This window comes from Protopterus annectens, chromosome 11.part0 (assembly GCF_019279795.1).
Source record: "Protopterus annectens isolate FY-2018-M chromosome 11.part0, PAN1.0, whole genome shotgun sequence".
Taxonomy (NCBI): Eukaryota; Metazoa; Chordata; order Ceratodontiformes; family Protopteridae; genus Protopterus; species Protopterus annectens.
In genome coordinates, this window is record NC_056745.1 from 138,068,023 (window position 1) to 138,089,249 (window position 21,227).

At 40.8% G+C, this 21,227-nt stretch overlaps 1 protein-coding gene across 5 annotated transcripts in view; it reads left to right on the forward strand.

The window, feature by feature from the left end:
- Positions 1-21,227, forward strand: part of LOC122815212 (voltage-dependent L-type calcium channel subunit alpha-1C-like) — a 2,602,552-nt gene that overhangs the window by 1,903,299 nt on the left and 678,026 nt on the right. For all 5 annotated transcript variants that reach the window (XM_044087523.1, XM_044087521.1, XM_044087522.1 and 2 more), the window contains one exon: positions 20,837-20,996. In XM_044087523.1, the coding sequence (XP_043943458.1) occupies positions 20,837-20,996 (160 nt within the window). The remainder of the gene's footprint in view (positions 1-20,836; positions 20,997-21,227) is intronic.

Below are 21,227 nucleotides of genomic sequence, written 5' to 3' on the forward strand. Positions count from 1 at the left end.
CACTTTGTGAGGGACTGTCCCTCTTTGGGCAGTTGTGTCCTGCAAAACAATTGAAAAAATGGCAAATGTCCTGAGATGTTAGAACAAAAACGTTCTTATATTTTCTTTAGTAGTTGCATAAAACAATTATTTTGTATCTGAAACACTTAAATGTTATAAGAAACAGAATAAGCAACTATAATGCTACAAGAATAAGCTTTTATTTAGGCAAAAAAAGTGAAGTTTTTTCCTTTGTACTGGCTGTGGGTATGTTTTGCCATGCAAAATCTGACGTTTCTACAAAAAATGTCCGACTTTGGGCAATTGAAAAGGTGGCAACCCTAAATACAGCAAGTATTTTCTCTTGATCTCTCATCAGGGATTTTCCACAGGGACAGAGTGACCCTATGTATTAATCTTCCTTTTTTACCCAAGGTGGCTTAGGAGGGAAACATCAATCAGTTCATTAATCTTCTGGTCTTTTTTCCTAATTATCAAAACAGGGCTTATCCTGAAAGTTCCCCCCAGGGGCATTCTAGTCCATGATTGGCCATTCATTCTTCTGTGTGCCTTTCCTCTTCTACCGTTAATTCCCAAGTTTCTACAGAAAACTCTCAGGTTGCAGAGCAAAGTAATCCTCATTGCCCCTTTTTGGCCTTGACAAACCTAGTTCCCCTTTTTTTGGTCTCACCTGGTTTGCCCTCCAATGAGATTGGATCCAGGTCCAGATGTGCTGTCTCATCCATCGGGGCACCCACACCCAGACATACAGGGCCTAAAACTAACCACATGGTTTCTCCACTTCCGATAATGGCAAGATTTCCCAGGCTCTCTTCCCCTATTTGAGAAATTGTGGTCCCTCACATAGGTCTTCAACACGTAAAATGTATAATAGTAAATGGAAAATGTTTTCTTTTTGGGCTGAACAGAAACAGATCCCTTTACAGCTCCACCAGCAGTCATTCTAGACTTTTTGGCATCCCTTTTCAGGAATGGTGCTAGTTATTCCAGTATCAAAGTGCAGCTAGTTGCTATATCCAGTTTTCACACTGGTTGTGATTCCTTATCCCTTGTTTCTTCTAAGCTGTGTAAAGCATTTCTTAGGGACAATTTTCTGCTCGAACTTCCTGTGAAAGATCCTACTTCCCCATGGGGTCTGACTATGATTTTGCAAGTTTTGGTCCATCTGCTCTTTGAACCTTGAGAAACTGTGGATTTGAAATTTTTTTCCTGGAAGAGTCTGTTTTAGTAGCTATTACATCTGCCAGAAGAGTGTCTTCTGCAAAATTTCCATATTTGATTTTCCACAAGGACAGAGTGACCCTACTGTCCTTGGGGAAAATCAAATATGGAAATGTTGACCCTACTAACCCGTGGTGGAGCAGCGGTAGCATTGTCGCCTCATAGCAAGAGGTTCTCCCATTCGATTCTCGGCTGGAGCGCCTTCTGTGTGGAGTCTGCGTGTCCTCCCTGCGGTCGACTGGCGTTCGAAAGACATGCCTGAATGGGCGTGCCTTTGTTGAAGGTTGGGCATCAGGCTGGCACCTCAGCACTGTAAAAGTCGACTGCCAATCATTAGTGGACCGGAGTTACACTGAGGTGACCCCTAACCGTGAAAAGCTGAAAAAGAGAGTTGTGCTGTACAGCGTGACCCTACTACTAATAGTTAATACTACTAATCCTTCTTTTTTACCCAAGGTGGCTAAGTAGGGGAAACATTAATCAGTCCATCAATCTTCTGGCCTTTTTTCCTAATTTTCAAAACAAAGGTGAACACACTTTGCATTTGCCCGATGTACAGAGGCATCTTCATTTTTATTTACATGGAACCAAGTCCTTCAGAAAGTCTGATCAGTTCTTCTCTTTTTCAGACACAAAGAGAGGTAAATCTGTTACCAAACTTATGCTAGCAAGGTGGTTGAAAGACTGCCTTACCTTTATCTACTCTTTCAAAAATATTCCTTTACCAGGGCAAATAAAGGTCCATTCTACAAGGTCTATGGCCACATCTCAGGCCTTTTGGTCTAGAGTTTCAGTTGAAAATATTTGTGCTCCTGCTACTTAGTCAAATCCCCACACCTTTGTTGCACATTACAAATTGGGCATCATATACAAGAGTGGAAGTGCTTTTGGTTCTGCTCTAGTGCAGAATATCTTTCCATGAGGGCCACCTTGGATTCTAGTAGCTGGGGACTCTCTCTCACACGTTAATGAAATGAAGAGGACAGCATCAGATAAAGAAGTTATGTTTATACCATAATGTTCCATCTGTGTTGTCCATCTTCATTTCCCTTAAACTTCCTGTCCCCCTTCCCCCTATCCAAGTCTTTGGGAAGCCTGGTAGAATTTCAAAGGAATCTCTATTCCTCCTGTTGAGCTCCTGATGTTGCTTACTTATAGATATGTATATACATATTTAATCTGTTTGTTGTATTTAACAGTCTGATAATGTTCTTTATGTGTAATGCTTTTTTTTGGCAAACTCAATCTGAGGTATTCTGGGGGAGGGGGCATTATGGGTAGGGAGGAGGAGCTCAAGTCAGAAAGCTCAAGCTAAAAAATCAGCTGGTCGGTTCCGAGGATCAGAACCAATACCCACAGGTTAATGGAAATGAAGATGGACAACGCAGATGTAACGCTATGGTAAGAACATAACTTATTTTTATTTACACTCTGCATTATTTTATTCAGGAACCTTTTTGGATATTCCAGTTGTTGGATGTGCCTGTTTAGGTACATACCAAGGGGGCATTTTACTCAGTGATAGATCTAATGAATACCAAATACAGTGGAACAATAACTTCCTTGGACCTAGGTGCCATACCTTTGTTTATAAATTGCACAACATAGAATGATTTCTTCACTACTGTATACCCATGGTGGTCATAGGCTGGATTACTGTTTATATGTGTCTCCAAGTCCCTAACTACTGGGTCAACTCCTGGAGGTGTGTTATCAATGTGATAGTTCCCAGGGGTGGCTGACTTCCCAAAGGATACTATTATGCATTTCATGGCATTTAGTTTTAGTCCATGGTTCTGACACCAGTTATTTGTCTGTGTCAGCCCTTCTTGGAGAACATTAGTGTTGGTGGGGGATTCTGTGATTGCTCCTAATTTGCAATCATCAGCAAATTTGGTCAGCCAGAGGCCCTTGAATGTGGCTTTGAATCCAGAGAAGAAAAAGACAAAAAGGAGTGATCTAAGGACCGATCCTTGAGGGACTGTGCTGGTGACGGACCTCTTTGTAGAGGTGGACTCCCCGAGTCTAACTTCCTGGGTCCTGTCTGAGAGCCATCTGGATATCCACTGAGTGGCATAAGGGTTTATACGTAACCTCTTGACTTTGTCAACAATGCCCCAGTGGAATAGTGTGTCAAATGCCTTGGCCAGATCAAGGTAGGCAGTGTGAACTGTTTTGCCCTCATCCATTGCTTTGGTGACCTTTTCAAAGAAGTCCAACACATTGAGTATGTATGACCCGCCCTTGACAAAACCAAACCGCGTTTGTTACGGTGTCTGGAGGTTTCCTCTGTCATTATTGATCATTTCCATAATTCTTTCCATAGCTTTGCATATGAGACTAGTGAGATTTATAGGTCTGTAGTTTACACGGTCTTGTGCAAAGGAATGACAGTTATTGTTCTCCATTTGTGAAGCACAAAACCAGTTTGGAGGCTGTGGTTAAGTAGTGATTCCAGAGGTCTGATAGGTCATGTTTCATGTTATTTAGAAGGCACCCTGAGATATTGCTAGGGCCCATCGATGCAGTGTTCTTGTCCTTAGAGAGAGCATTGAGGACCTATTCCCTAGTGATCGTAGGTGGCGTTATATTTGATGGTATTTCATGAGGGGAGACTGGGGGAAGAGAGATTTTAAGTTAGAGCTGAATTTTCAGCCAGTAGGTTTGCTATGTCTTCTAGCTCAGTGTATGTGGCTCCATTAACAATGAGTTTTCCACACAACATTGTATTGCCTTTGAGGTTGCAGACATACCTAAGGAATGCCTTGTGGTTTTTCATGGCCTGGGAGGCCAAATTTACCTCAAATTTGGCTTTGGTAGACTTTGTCTTCTGAGTTGTTTGTTTAGTTTGATGAGTGCACTTTTATTTTGCTGGGTACTACACCTGATTTTTGCTATGATTTTCTTCCTTCTGTTCTACATCCTCTCGATGTTGTGATTCTACCAGGATGGCTCATTTTTTGAGTTAGTTCAGTACTTCTTCCTGATGGATACAGCTGCCTCTATTCAACTACTAGCATGCTTGTATAGGGTTTCTCTGAACAGTTCCGCATAGGCAGCAGTGTTCTCAGGGTTTAGGGGGTCTTGAAATTTTGCCAGGTTATCATTCAATAGTAGAAAGTTAGTCTTAGAATAGTTCCGCAGCATTTTCATTGTTAGCTGGACTTTCGCTTTTTATTTTTATTTCCGAGGAAACTTTTTTTTTTCTGGTCTGACCATACCAGAGAGGACATTACACTAGGGGGTGGCAGTGTTTTCCCTTGTTAGTGATGACCAGATCTCTATGCTTGCACCCCTGGTCAGTGTATTGACAGTTTGGTCTAGGAAGTTTGTGTCTGTAAAATTGAGGAATCTATGTGCCTGCACATTTAGTGTTGTGTATGTTTTCCACTTAGTAGTGGGGTAATTAAAGTCACCCATGGGTTGGATGGTGAGTGTTTCCAGTAAGCTTAAATACATGTTTTGGGTTTCCTGAGTCATTGGGGGGCTGTAGATTTCAAGGAAGTGGTATGGCTATTTTCCCTGTGGTGATGTGAATGTGGAGAAGCTCAAGTGTATCATTCAATTTGACCAGCCTTGAGGTATATTTATTTTTTATGTAAATTGAGACACCTCCATCTTTAGTTATCTGAAGAGAATATCACTCAGAACATCTATCCAACAGTAAATTTAAACATCTATAATATTTTATTTATGAAATTTAAGGGTGACCTTATGTGTACATCCTGATCAGTCTTTTATAAAGTTGGGAAGGGGGCGGATAGGAAAGGTGGAAATGAGGGAGAGAGAGAGAGATAACGCAAGGGACACACATAATAAAGACATGACTTCCTGGACTTTTGCATTCCACCACCAGCTTCCCTTATATACTTTATTTCCATATCTGGCTAGGCCACATATCTGTTCTGTAGCCCTCACACATGCTGTTTTGAAGTGCTGCTATTCTTCCTCAACTCCACCTATTTCCTCTTCTTCTTGAGGTGCTAGATCCCTGAGTAATTCCTTGAACTGTAGTGCTTTCTCTCCAGTCAACTTCCAGGTCTTCACCTGGTCTCTGTTGATCTTAGGTTTTTCTCTGACCATTGTGTGCAGCTGATCGTGGGAACCAGTGGTTTATGCTGTGGGCCGACAGTTTCAGCAGGGATGACTTTGCAGTCACTGATTCTACTGCAGTTCCTTTTCTTACTGGGAGGAAGTCTATCTGAGTTGCATGTTGGCAACTCTTATATGTGATCTTGTGACTGTCTCCCTTTCTGACCATGTTTTGGCTACCATCAAGTCATTTGCTAGACAGAATTCTAGAATGGCTTCTCCTTCTTTATTCCTGTTGCTCTACCCTTGTGGACACTGGCAGTCCTCATATTGTGTTCTTTCTGTTCTGATATGTGCATTCAGGTCACCCATAATCTACACCAATTCCTGTTGTCGTGCCTTATCTACTAGGTCCTTTTTCCTCACTATCCCAACCCTGCTGAAGGGCATAGGCTGATATTATAAGTACTGCCCTGCCATTAGGCTGTCATTAGGCTGGAGTCTGATTGCCATGAGTTTGCCACTAATTCTGATGATATCCCTCACTGTCTTCTAAAGCCTGTCTCTCACCACAATTCCCACACCATTCTAAGTCTTAAGCCAAGTAACTTTGCTGCACTGCCATTCCATCTTGTCTCCTGGATACATAGGATGTCCATCTTCCTCCTTACCATCATGTCATCCAATTCTAAGCTCTATCCTGTCAGTGAACCTACACTGAGTGTAGCAATTCATGGTTCATGTTTGGCAGGTTGATTGGTTTTACATCCAGCTTTCACTCAACAGGGCTATCCCAGGTAACCTAATCTGGGCAACTGAACACCTGGTCAGCCAGTAGTTTATTGACCCAGGGCTGCTGGGCTTTATAGTGGGCACACACTAGCCAACAAGGGCACATACACCCTTCCCACAATTTTCATGGGACCCTGGCGTAAGTCAGAGTAGGCCAACTACTCAACCCACTTATCACCAACAAATACCCATGACCATTTGGTGACATTAGTCAGCACAATCAAATCAGTTGGAGACAAATTTTACACCATCAAGTGGCTAGCCCTGCCAGAGGGTGCACTATGAGCTATGTTCTTCTATCATGAGGATACTGCGCACCATAGTAGATGCCCAAAGTGGTTGGTTTATGCAACTGTTCCCCCTGTAAGGCACCATGTAGAATCTTTGCTTCTGCCCACAGGTGAGATCTAGCTGATAAAAATGCTTCTTGTTCCATTCATTATGTATGTAGGTCAGTAGCATTTTTATTCCTCAGCGTCAATATTTTGTCTAAAAAATGACAAAGAACTTAAACATTTTATCTGGGAAGGTAGGAGACCAAGAATTAATGTTACCTCCAAGACATTAACTCCATCCCAGTATGGAATTTCCCTGCATAACCTCAAGGGATATTTTGAACTTCATAACTCAGATTCCTGTGTTTACTACGACTTCATAGTTGCTGTCCAAAATGGAAACAAATGTAGAATGTGAGGCAAGATAATGTGGAAGTGAAAAGACTTGGCTTTTGGTTACAGGCAAAAAAGACAAATACATAATATAAATTGGATTTTTTTGTGTATAAGGTAGCTGAAACTTCCTCAATAAGCAGCCATATAGTACATGAAAAAGAGAGGTATTCCCAATTGGTTACCTCCCCTTTTTTTAAACATCTTTTTTTAATTATCACTTGTGACATAGGCAAACTTACATTTATAGAAAAGTAATCAAAGCATATTAACAAGTTCACATTTACAAATATTACGGGATATATAACAATATATGTGAGTTATAATCTAAACAACATTACAGAAATTATTAAATTCCTACCTTCTTTTGAACCTCATTCCTCCTCCAAAAACATTTTTCTGCATGTATTGTTCCCACAATTTCCATTTTTTTAAATGTAGTTTAATCATACCCTTTTCTAAAGATCCCACTTCCTGTTCTTTTATCTCTGTTACAATATTTACTACTGTAAGTATAGTTGGTTTAGATTTTGATTTCCATTTTCTAGTAATTGTTTTTTTTTTGGCAGCCACCACAAATAAACTTAACAAGGCCTTACTCTGTCTAGGCAATTCAGATCCTATATCCCAGCTCAAAAAAAAATAATTTCCCTAATTGCACTCATTTGCTCACCAAGTATTCCTAACAGAGAACTCTGTAGGGAATTTTTAAAGTCTGCCAACTCATTACACTCCCAAATGATCTGATGTTGTCAATTTTCATTCTGTCTTCAACTGTTGGGTTTGGATCCGAACCTCGGATCTTACGCGGCCATAAACTAAAGCTTGTGGTAACCTAAAAGCCCTTGAGCTTCTCCCTTACCCATAACCCACCAACAGCTAACATAGTATATAGCTATATCAAAAACCTCATATTTGCTTTGTGTTATTGCACAATGGCACCTGCTATACTGAGCCAACAGATATAGCCAACATACTGACCGACAGATTCAGTGCCAACTTTACCCCTCTCTTCCCGCCCCAGGGCCCTATCACAGTACCAGAAGAAAGCCTGGTATCCACCATTTCTGTGGCATAGGTAAAAGCTGCATTGTCCAAAGCCAAGAATACAGCATCTATGGGACCTGATAATAGCCATGACTGCATCCTACATGAGCTGCAGAACAAACTGGTACCACATCTGTGTGCCCTGTTCAATCACAGCCTTACCTCAGGCTATGGCCCTAAAGAATGGCACACTGCTAAAGTCATTCTGCTCCATAAAGGGGGAGCAACTACAGACCCTGGGAATTATCGCCCCATTAGCCTAACGAGAAAGGTATGCAAAGCTATGGAGGGCATCATCATGGACCTGCTTAACAAAGATATAGGCAATCCCCAAACTCTTGACCCCACACAGTTTGGCTTTGTCAAGGGGAAATCCTGCCTGCTGAACATGGTTGACTTCTTCGAGGCAATCACCAAGGCTGTGGATGAGGGTAAGGCAGTGCATGCAGCCTACCTCGACCTGGCCAAGGCCTTTGATACCATTCCTTACTCAGGTATCATTGATAAACTCACCAAACTAGGCATCAATCCTTACATCGCTAGGTGAGTTGCAAATTGGCTGACAGACAGGTCCTACAGAGTGAAAGTTGCAGATTCCAAGTCAGACTGTCGACCAGACCAGTCTCTAGTGGAGTCCCACAGGGCTCGGTCCTGAGCCCTCTCCTGTTTGACATCTACTTCTCAGAAGTCCATGCCAACACAGAAGGACTCTGGCTGACCAAGTTCACTGATGACTGCAAGCTAGGAGTCATTATCAACTCTCCAAGTGATGCAGACATCCTACAAAAGGGCCTCTCTGAGACCATGGGTGAAGCTTAACACCAAAAAATGCATTATCATCCTCTTTGGAAAAAACTCAGTTCCCACAAATTACTACGTTGATGGGAGCCCACTGAACACTGAAGGGGCCATAAGAGATCTGGGTACCCAGGTCAACAGCCACCTCACCTTCGACCACCACATTGCCACTGTGGTCAGAAAGTCCTTCTACGTGGCACATCTCATAACCAAAGGTTTCACATCCAGAAAGAAAGAGATCATCATCCCTCTCTACTCATCCCTCATTAGACCAATCATCGAATATAAAGCCCCGTTTGGCATGTACCTGACCAGACACCTACAACAGCTGGAGAGGCCACAAAAGTACCTCAGAAAAAAGATCCTATGCCTTAAATACATGTTCTACATGGATAGACTCAGGAAACTTCAGCTGTTCTCAATCTCTTATCGTCTACTTAGAGGTGATCTCTGCTTAACTTACAAAGCCATGTCCGACCCAGCCCTGCTTGAAATGCTACACCTAAAGAAATCTCAATCCCCCGTGCCACATGCTGCAGAGATCACAACCTCATTACTACAATTAACAGAACATGCTGGAGGGACAGGTTCATCTCCCAAAGACTGCCCATACTCTAGAATAAGCTTCCTCTTCATGTCAAGCAGAGCACCTCGCTGGCCCTCCTCAAGAAAAATCTTGACGAGTGGATGGGTTTACAGAAAGTTTACTCCAGGGATCATTCCAGTTGCCCTACTGGATAGGGGCACTTTGAACTAAGATTGGGTGGCACGGTGCCTAGGGAATTTTTTTGGCCTAGGCTTGTAAAGGCTCCAGGGCCATTAGCCTAGTACACACCTATGAACCTACACCCCAGATCTCGTTTGCTGCTTTTTGCTAAAAGACATGGTCAGCTGTAGCACTCTTGTTTCATTAAAAGATAAATGCAGTGTTTCTGTTTAATCTCTCTTTATATATAAATATATATATATCTATATATATATATATCTATATCTATATATATATATATATATATATATATATATATATATATATATATTATTCCCTTATTCTTTTTATATTATTGAATTTGTATTTTATCATTGTTGGTAATCCATTACCCTATTTTTCTGTCTCTTGTACATGTTAGTGTAGAACTAGTTGCCATTGTTGGTAGTCTGTTTCCTTTCTTTTTTTTTTTCTCTTTTTTTGTCGCAAGCGTGCCTGAAAAAGGACCTGCTGGTTTTAAGAAGTGTCTGAAATGTGGGAACAGATTGTCTGTTCCAGACACTCATATCCTTTGTGTTTATTGTTTAGGCCCTCAGCATCTTCAGAAGGACTGTTCCATTTGTAAAAAGTTCAATCCCAGGTCTCTAGTGGGTAAGAAAAATAAGCGTACCTTTAGAGGTTTACTTCCATATTCTTTTGGTGAAGCTATCTGTAGAGCTCAGTTCCCCAATATTAAGACTAAGGAATCCTTATTAAAATCTCCTAGGCCTTCTACTTCATTGACCCCTTCCTTAGAGCCATCAAGCAAGAGACCAAATTCGGATCCAAAAGCTTCTCAAAGTCCCTGCCCTTCAGATCTTCATCTTCTTCTTTCGGCTTTTTCCAGGTTAGGGGTCGCCACAGCAGATCACCTGTCCACTCATGATTGGCAGTGGAGTTTTACGGTGTCGAGTTGCCAGCCCAGCGCACAACCTTCCACAGAAGGCACACACACGCATTCACACCTAGGGCCAATTTAGAGTGTCCAATCTACCTACAGCATGTCTTTGGGATGTGGGAGGAAACCGGAGTACCCGGAGGAAACCCACGCAACCACAGGGAGGACATGCAGACTCTGCACAGAAGGCACCCCAGCCGAGGATTGAACCGGGGAACCTCTTGGTGTGAGGTGGCAACGCTAACCCCTGCACCACCGCGGTCGCCCTCCCTGCCCTTCAGATCTAAAAAAAGAAACAAATTGGTGGATCATACGTCCTTGGATCTGACAAGGAAATCCACAGATCCGACTATTTTGGATCCAATAATTCCTCCTAGAACTAAATATTCTCCTTCTTATGACCCAGTGCCTTCCAGAGTTCCCTCCCCTTTTTTTGGAGAGGCACCGATCCAAGTCACTTTCTCTTGCCTCAACTAGTTCATCCAGAAGTTTGTTTTAGGAATGTGTATATATTTTTTATATATGGTAAAATATTTGTATTTTTGTAACACTCAGCATTTCTTGTTTTTTATTTTATTTAGCAGTTTTTGAATTGTATATAATTATCCTTGTACTTTAAATAGGGTGCGTGTAGTCACATATTCTATTAATGGGGTTATATAAACCTGTGCTTGAATGCGGCTGTATACTCTGAAGAAGTCTGTTCACTACTCAGAAGAAAGCGCTAAGTATTTGGATTAAACTACTGTGTTTTATCATCTTTTTTTGAATCCTTCTGGTTTTTCTTGCTACCTGTGGAATTGGAATTTTCTTGTTGCTGTGTTGTGGGTTCCTGGTTTTATGTTATGTCATCCAAAGTTTGACTGAGGAAGATGTTGACAGAATGATGATAACGTTTCTCTAAGCACAGATTCAGATGGGTGTTCATCTACCACCATCTATCTACCACACCACCACTTCTTGCTCCTTCTCTGATCCCTCTGGTTGCTTCAGAGTCCCTGACTTGGATCCAAAGATAACCCTATCTTTGGATCCAAAGCCAGCTCTGAGTGCTCCAACTCTGATATCCTCTGATCTGGATGACTCTCATAGTTGAAGCCTCCATGTCAGATCCAAGGGTTGACTCGGAGGGTTTCGGAGCTATCGCCGCACCTCAGTACTTCGACATTGGATAGTTCAGCTCTGACTGACTTCCTCTGCGTGGAGTTTGCTTTCAGGGCAGAGGGAGACAGTGGTCTAGAAGCCTGCCTGCGGTCTTCCTTCTCTTCTGGATGGTCTGCCTTCAGGGTAGTGAGGAGATTATTTTCTTCTCCAACAGGATGGACAGATCCTATCCCCTCAGATCTTCAGTTAAGTTCCCAGATGTCTCTGCACTTCAAGCCACATCATTCTGTGCCACAGAGACAGCCAGCTTGAGACTCCCAGACCACCCAGCAGGGTATTACAATCTGTTCCGACACTTAGCTGGAGCATCCCACTGAGGAAGTCCCTAGGAAGAGAATGTGCAAGAGGAGGCACTTTGACTCTCCACAAGAGTCAGTCACTGAGGGTACTTATTTTGATGAGGAAGAAGGCCTCCAGAAGACAGCTCATTTGGAGACATCCTTGAGATCCTGAAGCAGAGAGGTGGTTGTACCTCCAGCAATCCTTCAATGGAGGAATCAGTATTTATGACAACCTTTGGAGCTAGCCCTTCTACTGCCTGGATTACTCCACCCGATGAGCTCATTGATTTGGTCTGTCAGCTGGTGTGGAAGGAGCCTGATTCAGCTGAGCCAATCCCTAAGAAGCCAGATCAAATTTTGGCCCCACCAGTCGGGAAAGAATTTTGGAGTAAGGGGGTGCCCATGGATGCCATGGTCATGGCAGCGGTCACTAAGAAGGAACTGCCTGAACAAAGTTTCTATGTTTGTCCCCCTAACAGGGAGTCTAGGGCAATGGATAGGTTTGGGAAATGTGCCTTTGCATCAGTGACCTTTGCTCTTAGGTCGTTGATCTATTTGTCACATTTTCCTAGATTACAAAGGGATTTGATCAAGGAACTTTCAAACTCCCTTTCATGAACCATTACTGCTGGGGCTGAATCCTCTGTGGCCTGTCAGTTGGCTACACTCAAATCCATTTTGAATTCATCCATGGGGCTTATTTCACATGAAGCTGAAGGTGCCTCAAGGGCAGCGGATTCAGGCATATCATAACGAGGCATGCCTGGATGAGTTTATGTGATTTTGCAGAGCCCTTCAACTCCTTGTCTGTCAATGCTTACTTTGACAGCAGTTCATTGTTTGGCCCAGAAGTGAAGGACACATTATCCAGGTGTGAGAAGAATGGAAAGACACTCTGTACAGTGGGCATACATTTTGCGACTCCTCAATTATCTTCAATGAGGTGATCAAAAACTGTGGTTCAAAAAGTCCTAGGGTTTTTTCCAGGACACTCATGGAGAAAGTTCCCCTAGGGGCAGTGGGGGAACTCTAATGGAGAATGATGCCCCCGTGGCAGAGGAGGCCCATAGAGCCAGGGATCTAGAGATTCTTTCAAAACCACAAAAGCACCAAGTAAACAGACAAAACAACCAAAACCAGTGAATGGGTAAAATAAGGCTTAATCTGCACACAAATTCACTTTCTAGCGCCTTGGCTTAACAGCCTTCCAGGAGATAATATCAATACAAAACTCATATACTTTATATAGCATCCTTAATTAAACAATTAAACAATTATGCAATAAAAAACAATAAAATTAACCCATTACAAAAGCTATTTCCAGTTACATTATTGACACCAGTGGCTTGTATATGTTCCAAAATACATCCTCTCAAACATGTATAAATTAAAATGACATGCAATGGGGCTTTCTGTTTTTTTGTTCCTAATCTCTCTAATATGCCCCTGCAACCTAATTGTAAACCCCCCCTTACTCTCACCAATATAAAAAATGTTGCAGGAACATCTCAAAGCATAAACCACACCCATTGTGTTAAGAGTATATTCTGCTGTAGGACTAAATCTTAAACCATTTATGTTATCAAAAGATCTAACTATATAAGGACAAATGGAACAACTACCACATGCCCAAGTACCTAGCGTACTAATATTATTACTATGATTTTCCTTGGGCATGGTATTCCATGTAAGTTCCATGTACTAACATATCTCTCTCGTTACAACCTCTTTTAAAAGAAATCAAAGGATTCTGACATAAATTAGCATGTCCTCCCCACGGCCGAATGATGTTAAAGACATGCAGGTAAGTGCAAGCGTGAATGGGTGTGCCTTCTTTGAAGGTTGGGCGTCGGGCTGGCAACTCGGCACGGTAAAAATCCACTGCCAATCATTAGCAGACCGGAGTTCCACTGTGGCGACCCCTGACCGGGAAAAGCCGAAAGACATTACTATATCTGCCTTCCACAAGAAAAGGCCAAAATTCTCTGATACATTCTGTTATTTCATTAGACAATACATTAAAAGTTGTAACAAAATATACTTTTTTCTTGTTGTCATCATTACAATTATAAAGCATACTTTTATTTTTATTTTTGTCTTCATAACACATTACATGTGCCTTCTTATCTCTCTCGCATAATTTTTCCAGAGCTCCTTCAATAATTGAGATGTTCCTGCAACCTTTTTTATATTGTTAAGAGTAAGAGGGGTTTTAAAATTAGGTTGCAGGAGCATATTAGAGATATTAGGACAAAAAATAGAAAGCCCCATTTCATGTCATTTTAATTTAGTTCATGGGGGAATTTATACATGTTTGAGAGGATGTATTTTCGTACATATACAAGCCACTGGTGTCAATACTTTGAAAAATAAGTTACTATATAAAGAAACTGTTTTCATTTTAAAATATAATACTGTGACACCTTTTGGCTTGAATCAAGAATGTAATTGGAAATATATTTTGTAATGGGTTAATTTTATTGTTTTTTATTGCATAATTGTTTAATTGTTTAATTAATGATGCTATATAAAGTGTATGAGTTTTGTATTGATATTATCTCCTGGAAGGCTGTTAAGCTGAGGCACTAGAGAGTGAATTTATGTACAGATTATACCTTATTTTACCCATTCACTGGTTTTGGTCGCTTTTGTCTATCCAGAGATTCTTTCTCTGATAGACCCTACCAGTGCTCCTAAATGGAGGCCCAGTTGTCCACCTCTAGAGGCAATTGGGGGTCAATTATCCCTGCACCAGAGAGCCTGGCTAGACATCAAAAAAGATAAATAGGTACAGAAGATTATTTCCAGTGGTTATATAATTCCCTTTTCCCTTCCACCTCCAACTGTAAACTGCAAAATTCCTGATGTTCCACCCAGTCAGAGGAAAGTAGCAGCACTAGAAATACAAAAGCTGCTAGAAAAAAGTGTCATCCAAGAGGTCCCGCCAGAACAGATAGAATACAAAACTTACTCAAGATTCTTTTTAGTGCTAAAGAAAACAGGAAAGTGGAGACCAATCTCAGCATATTGAACAAGTCAGTTTGACATACAAATTTTCGGATGGTCACAGTTCAGTCCATTCTCCCCTTCCTGGGCAAGGACAACTGGATGTGCTTGATAGACCATCAGGATGTGTACTTTCATATAAAGATGAACAGACAACCCAGAATGTACTTACACTTCTAGCTGGGAGCCAGTCACTACCAGTTCAGAGCACTGCCCATTCGCCTCACCACAGCCCCCTGGGTGTTTACCAAATGCATGGCAGTGGTGGCAGCTCACTGAGACTGCAGAGATACTGCGTGTTTCCATATATAGATGACTGGCTCATTACCGCCCCGACCAGGAATCTGCTAATAAGGGCAAGGGATCAGGTACTTTAGATTTATTTTCATGTGGGGATAACCATAAATTACGACAAGTCTCACCTACAACCAGCTCAAATTTTGGAATTCATAGGAGCAGTCTTCAGCACGACATCAGTGACAGTTTCTCTTCTTCTCTCATGAGTGCGGACTAATTCCAAGTCAAGAGAATAATTCACAGTACCAACATTTCAGCCCATTTGACCCTTCAAGCCTTGGGGTCAGTGTCAACTGCCATAATTTTAGTTCCTCTAGCAAGATTCCATATGAGAATTCTTCAGTGGTTGCTAGCAGTACTGGTCTGTTCTGTACCAGTGTATGTCAGCACAAATAAAAATCACTCAAACATGCAAGAGATGCCTCTGGTGGTGGATTCATTTGGATCAAATTCTACAAGGTTGTCCTTTCATTTTCCCTCTGTCCAAAGTCATAATGACCATGGCCGTTTTCCAGATGGGGGGCACTTTCGGGAGAGAATAGTCCAAGGCACTTGGTCCCATGAAGAGGCCAACAATGTCCTAGAGATGACAGCAGTGCTTTTAGCATTTCAGGTCTTCCAGGACTCTCTCCCTTTAGGGACAATTGTGATTCAAACAGACAATACGTCAGTGGTTTGGTACATCAACAAACAAGGCGGGACCAGATCTTACCGTTTCTGTCAAGAAACACTGAGAGTGTGGCAACAGATGATCTCATCCAACCGCTTTCTCTTAGCAATGCACATTCCAGGGAAATCCAACGTGATAGTAGACAAATTGAGCAAGTCCATTCTGTACCTCAGTTGTGGTCTCTCAGCATGAAAGTGGCAGAAATAATTTTCTGCCTATGGGGCCAGCCTTGCTGTGATCTTTTTGCTTCTCCCCTAAGCAACAAATGCAGCAGCTACTTTGCCTTGATCTCCCTTAAGGGAAAATCACAGATGGTGCTCTACTTCCCAAATGGCCCCTGGTCTACTTTGTGCTTATCCATTAATTTGTCTAATTCTGAAATTCCTGGAGAAAGCCACCAGGTTGAAGAGCAAAGTCATCCTCATTGCACCTTACTGGCCTCATCAGATTTGGTTCCCATTTCTGTGGTCTCATCTTCGTTGCCAACCTTGGAATCTGGACCCAATTCCAGATCTCCTGACACGTCTGAAAGATATGGTTCATCCAGGTATCTCAAAACTCAAGCTAACAGCTTGGTTTCTTCAATTCCATTAATAGCCAGACAACCAATGCTGTCTTCCCTGTCATGCTTGTAATAACCTACCAACTAAAGTTTGTTGTACAAATGAACTCTTTTAATCTCTTTTTTTGCTAAATTTTACTCATTATGTTCATTTGGTTTGTCATGTTTGTGGAGGTTCTCCTCCCCGGGCCTCCACTGAAAATGGGTTTCTGACCCAGTGGACTTTCCTGGTTAACAATTGTCAAGTAGTTGGAAAAGGTTTGTTTACTGGGCAAAGTGAAAACATATTGATCCCTTATTAGCTCTGATACATAACATACTTGAATTTTTAGCTCTGACGTTTAATGAAGGGGCGAGTTCCTCTACAATTAAGGTACAGTATCTAATTTTCATATTGGATTTGAAAATTCTTCTGTGGCCTCTTCTATACTTTGTAAATCATTCTTGAGATGCACTCTTCTTTTAAGACGCCTGTATAAAGATCCTACTCCACCATGGGATATGACCTTGGTACTGCAGGCCTTAATTCATTCCCCCTTTGAACCAGCAGCTAAATGTGACTTTAAGTTCTTGACTTGGAAAACTGTCTGTCTAGTGGCATTACCTTAGCCAAAAGAATTTCAGAACTTCAAGCTTTGTCATCGAAACCTCCCTACTTGATTTTTCATAATGTTAGTGGTATCAGAATCCAGTATCAATCAATTTATTAATTTGCCAGTATTCTTTCCTACACTTGCAAACAAAGGTGAATATATGTTGCATTTATTTGATGCTCACAGACAATTACATTTTTACGTACAAAGAACAAAAGAAATCAGGAAGACAGACCAATTGTTTATTTCCTTTGCAGATATGAAATTGCGAAAGCCAGTTGTGAAAGTAACTCTAGCCATATAGCTGACTGATTGTATTTCTTTTATGTATAACAAGTTGGCTCTAACCTTAAGTAAACCTGTAAGAGCCCATTCAACTAGGTCCATGGCAACTTCTTCAGTGTTTTTATGCAGAGCTTCCATGGATGACATATGTGCCGCTGCAACCTGGAAAAATCCTCATATCTTTATCACTCATTACAAATTGAATCTGGTCTCGAGGGGTAGAGCAGCCTTTGCCTCAAACTGTGCTCGGGAATATTCTTCCTTAGAGTCCACCCGAGATTGTAGGTAGCTGGGGACTCTGTCCCAACAGTTGAGGATAGAATGAAAATTGACAGCAACAGATAAGGAAGGTATGTATTCACTATAACATTCCATCTGTGTTGCCCATTTTCATTCTTCCTCAACTTCCCGCCCACCAACCCCCAACCCATGTTTCAGCAAACTTCTTGAAGAAAGATATATTGTAAGGACACCACTGCCCTTTATGACTGAGCTCCAGATATGGTTCCTTCTGTAGGACATATACAAATGTGGGTGTCTTTATGCATGTACATTGACAGATGCACTTTAGGTAAATCAGCAAACAAGATCTGGAGTATTTTAGGGGTTGGTGCATTATGGGTAATGGAGAAGCTCAAGAGCTTTTGGGTTACCATGAGCTTTTGTAACGACCGACTCGGATTCAAGGATTGATTGAGGAAGAATGAAAATGGACATCACAGATGGAATGTTATGGTGAGTACATAACTTATTTTTTGGGCTCAAAGCCCTTAAGAACTTTCCTGCCTTTGAAGAGAGCACTCCTCTGGGGGCTTTTGAGGATCTACATTTGGCTTGTGCTGTTCCTTTGCTAGGCAGATAAGTTCCCTTTGGTGAAAAACCTTAAACGTTAAAAAAGTGTATTTTTTATACTTTTCTGTTTAGGGAAGTTATTTTTAAGCTATATATCCTGTTTTTCAGTCATTGGGCTTATGGACCCATTTCAGTCTGGGTTTCACACTCACCATATCACTTAGATTGCTGCTATTCAACTTGTTAATGATCTCCTAATAGCTAAACATCAGCAGTACTATTCAGGACTGGTCCTGCAGGATCTGTCAGCTATATTCTGAATCATAAAATTGTGTCATTTTGATTAAGCCTTTAAGATCTTACAGTGGCATTTCTTCTGTGGTCTTAGTTTATTTCTTACCTTTCTGGTCATGGTCAGAAGGATTGTTCAGGCATTTACACCTCTTTCCCTCTTAATTGAGGACTGGCCTGTTGTACAGTCTTGGCCCATCTTTTATTTACTGTGTATATGTTTCATGTGGGGGATCCTATGAGGAGAAGGCGTAAAATATCACTACTGTTGTGATTACACCCATCTTTTTCCCTCCTTTACACAAGAATGTATGGTAAGTGTGCATTCCCTCATTAAATACTTGGAGACCATTCATTAATTCATGGATTACCCATAACCACATGAAGCTCAACACCTCCAAATCTAAGACAATGGCAATTCATGCTACCCTGATTTCCACTGCTTTCCCTCTTCCTAACTACATTTACAGTGGTGGTAATAAGCTTGAATTTATTTGTGGATAAGGTGCATAATTTAGGTGTGAACAAGAACAGCTGAGTGACACTTCGGGACTAAGTGTCTGCAGTTGTTAAATCTTCCTATTTCCATCTATGGTACATTTCTAGGATCAAGCACTTAACTGCCTCAGTCTGATGTGTTGGCGGTTGTCTATGCCCTGATCTTGTCTCACCTAGACTAATGCAATGCCCTTTACCCAGATCCTTTCAGCTCCAAGATTGGCCATTTTGACTACTGCAGAACTCTGCAGCCAAGTTACTTATTAGCATTTTGATACCGACATGTTATGCCTGTTCTCAGTGGCATGCATTGATTTAAGGTCTCTGTATTAAGTTTACTTATTTGTTTATAATTAGCATAAGTCCTTCCTATCTGAACATGCTTGAGATGCTGCTATACTGCTTCTCTTGGGCTTTGCACTCAGACTTGTCTCTTTCCCAGGTTCCTTTTAAAACATCTCATATTCATTTTTTGCCTTTCATACCCTGTACCAATGAAACACATTGCCTCAGTGGCTTCAAGAGTGCTCAACCTTGGATGGATTTTGTAGGTAACTTGAAATTTAACTTCTTCAATCTTCTATTTAATGATGTTCAATGATTAAGTTTCTACTTTTTAGTTAATCTACTCACTTTTTACTTTGCTTTATATGGTGTCATTTCAGTATCTTTCTGGAATTTTATGTCAAGGGTTTATGATTGTTTTTAAATTTGACTGTATGTTCTCTCTGCTTTTTGATTTTTTTCGGTTTTATAATTTTATGCAATAATGTATGCGATAGTTTGCTAAAAATGTAAAATAACATTGAAGCACTTAACTAGCATAACACCTGTCATTAATGTCTCATTACCTCGGTAAACTGATTGCTTTTGTAGAATTATTACTGCTTAGCACTCATATTTTTGTCAGTAGTCTTTCTGCATGTGTTTGAATATTGTACTTAGAAGTTCTAAACATTGTCTTTATCGCTGTATAGTTATCTTGTAGTGCAAGGAGTACTGTTACTACACTCAAGTATTAGTTAAATGACATCCTGGTTCAGCTCCACTGTAGCATGAGACACAACCTTAGCAATGCTTAGAAGAGTGCTTAACAATTATTAAGCACCCCCTATACTGCTAAGATTGAGTTTGCCACTACAGTAGCACTAAACCAGGGTGTTATTTAACTGATATTTGAGCGTAAATAATGGCAGCAGAACATGAAACAGGATCATTTCAACTCCATTTCTGTCCACTATCTACATTACACTCAAGATGTTTTTGGGAACCAGCTAATTCCCTCACACAGGAAATATGTAAAGATGTAAAGTGATTTCCAACTGCATTATTACCCAGCTCAACAGTTGCTTTTTTTTTAATTTTCTGTAGCTAGTAGCACATGGAGCTGACAAATCTCCATGCACTACAAAGAATTATGATCAGATCTTGATCGTAACTTAAAATGATGTGTTCTTGACATGGATTCCAAAAGTCACTTCTTTGAGCCTTACTCATGCTGGGAATTTCATGGCATCCATGTCTTGAACACATAATAACCAAGTTACAATTGGCGACTTGATCATAAGTCTCTATATTCTTGGTGGACTTTCCACTCAAGTCCTTACTTAAAATGGTCTTGGGCCATACGGGTTAACTTTGCTGACATGCTTACATGCATAAGTCATAATTAAGTAAATAAAATTTGCTGTGCCAGGTATTATATTGTGATTGAACACCAGTGATGTAGAAGCATAAGGTGGAATAACGATATGATTATGTTATCGCTGTGATTATAATTAAACTGAAGTCCCATCTGCCTTTGTTGTTGATACCTCAGATGGTTGTAAAACATACCAAGGCACTTATTAAAAAGCTTAGGGGTTCTTTATTTTATATTACAAAATATTAATGCACACTTACAGGGCAAGTTTACAATATATATAATTTAAATTCAAACCCCAATGTACATCTCACAGCTGATTATAAGTAGATAGTGGGGCTGCAGAAACACAGAAAGGGACAGGTGGTATGCTTGCCACTACTGTATGGCATTTATAATGCTATATGTGTGTCTTTGTCACACAGCTGAATAATTTTGGAGCATACACAGGATACATGTTAACATAGCATGTCAAATCAAGCAGTATTGTCTGAACCCTCTGAATCACTTGTATAATCCTTGCCTTTACATTTTTTTCCTTTCTATTTTTGAAGGTGTGCCACAGGAGAAGCCTGGCAAAAGATAATGCTAGACTGTTTACCTAGAAACAGCTGTGTCAATGAATCAGATCCTGTGCACACTACAGAAGATTCATGTGGAAGCAACTTTGCAGTGCCCTACTTTTTCAGTTTCTACATGCTATGTGCCTTTCTGGTGAGTTAAATAGTTTATATGATGATAACATATGGCAGTTATATAGCTTTTGTTTGATATCATGCTCACCCTCACCCACTACTACAAGGAAAGAAGACCTATAGTCTAAATACAATACACTGAAGAAAAAAGGCTGTTATCTATATAAATCTACTCTGTTAATAATTAGTTAGCCTCCAAACCAGTTATAATTAATTTGCTTTTCGTTCAGCATTATCTGCGTACATTGGC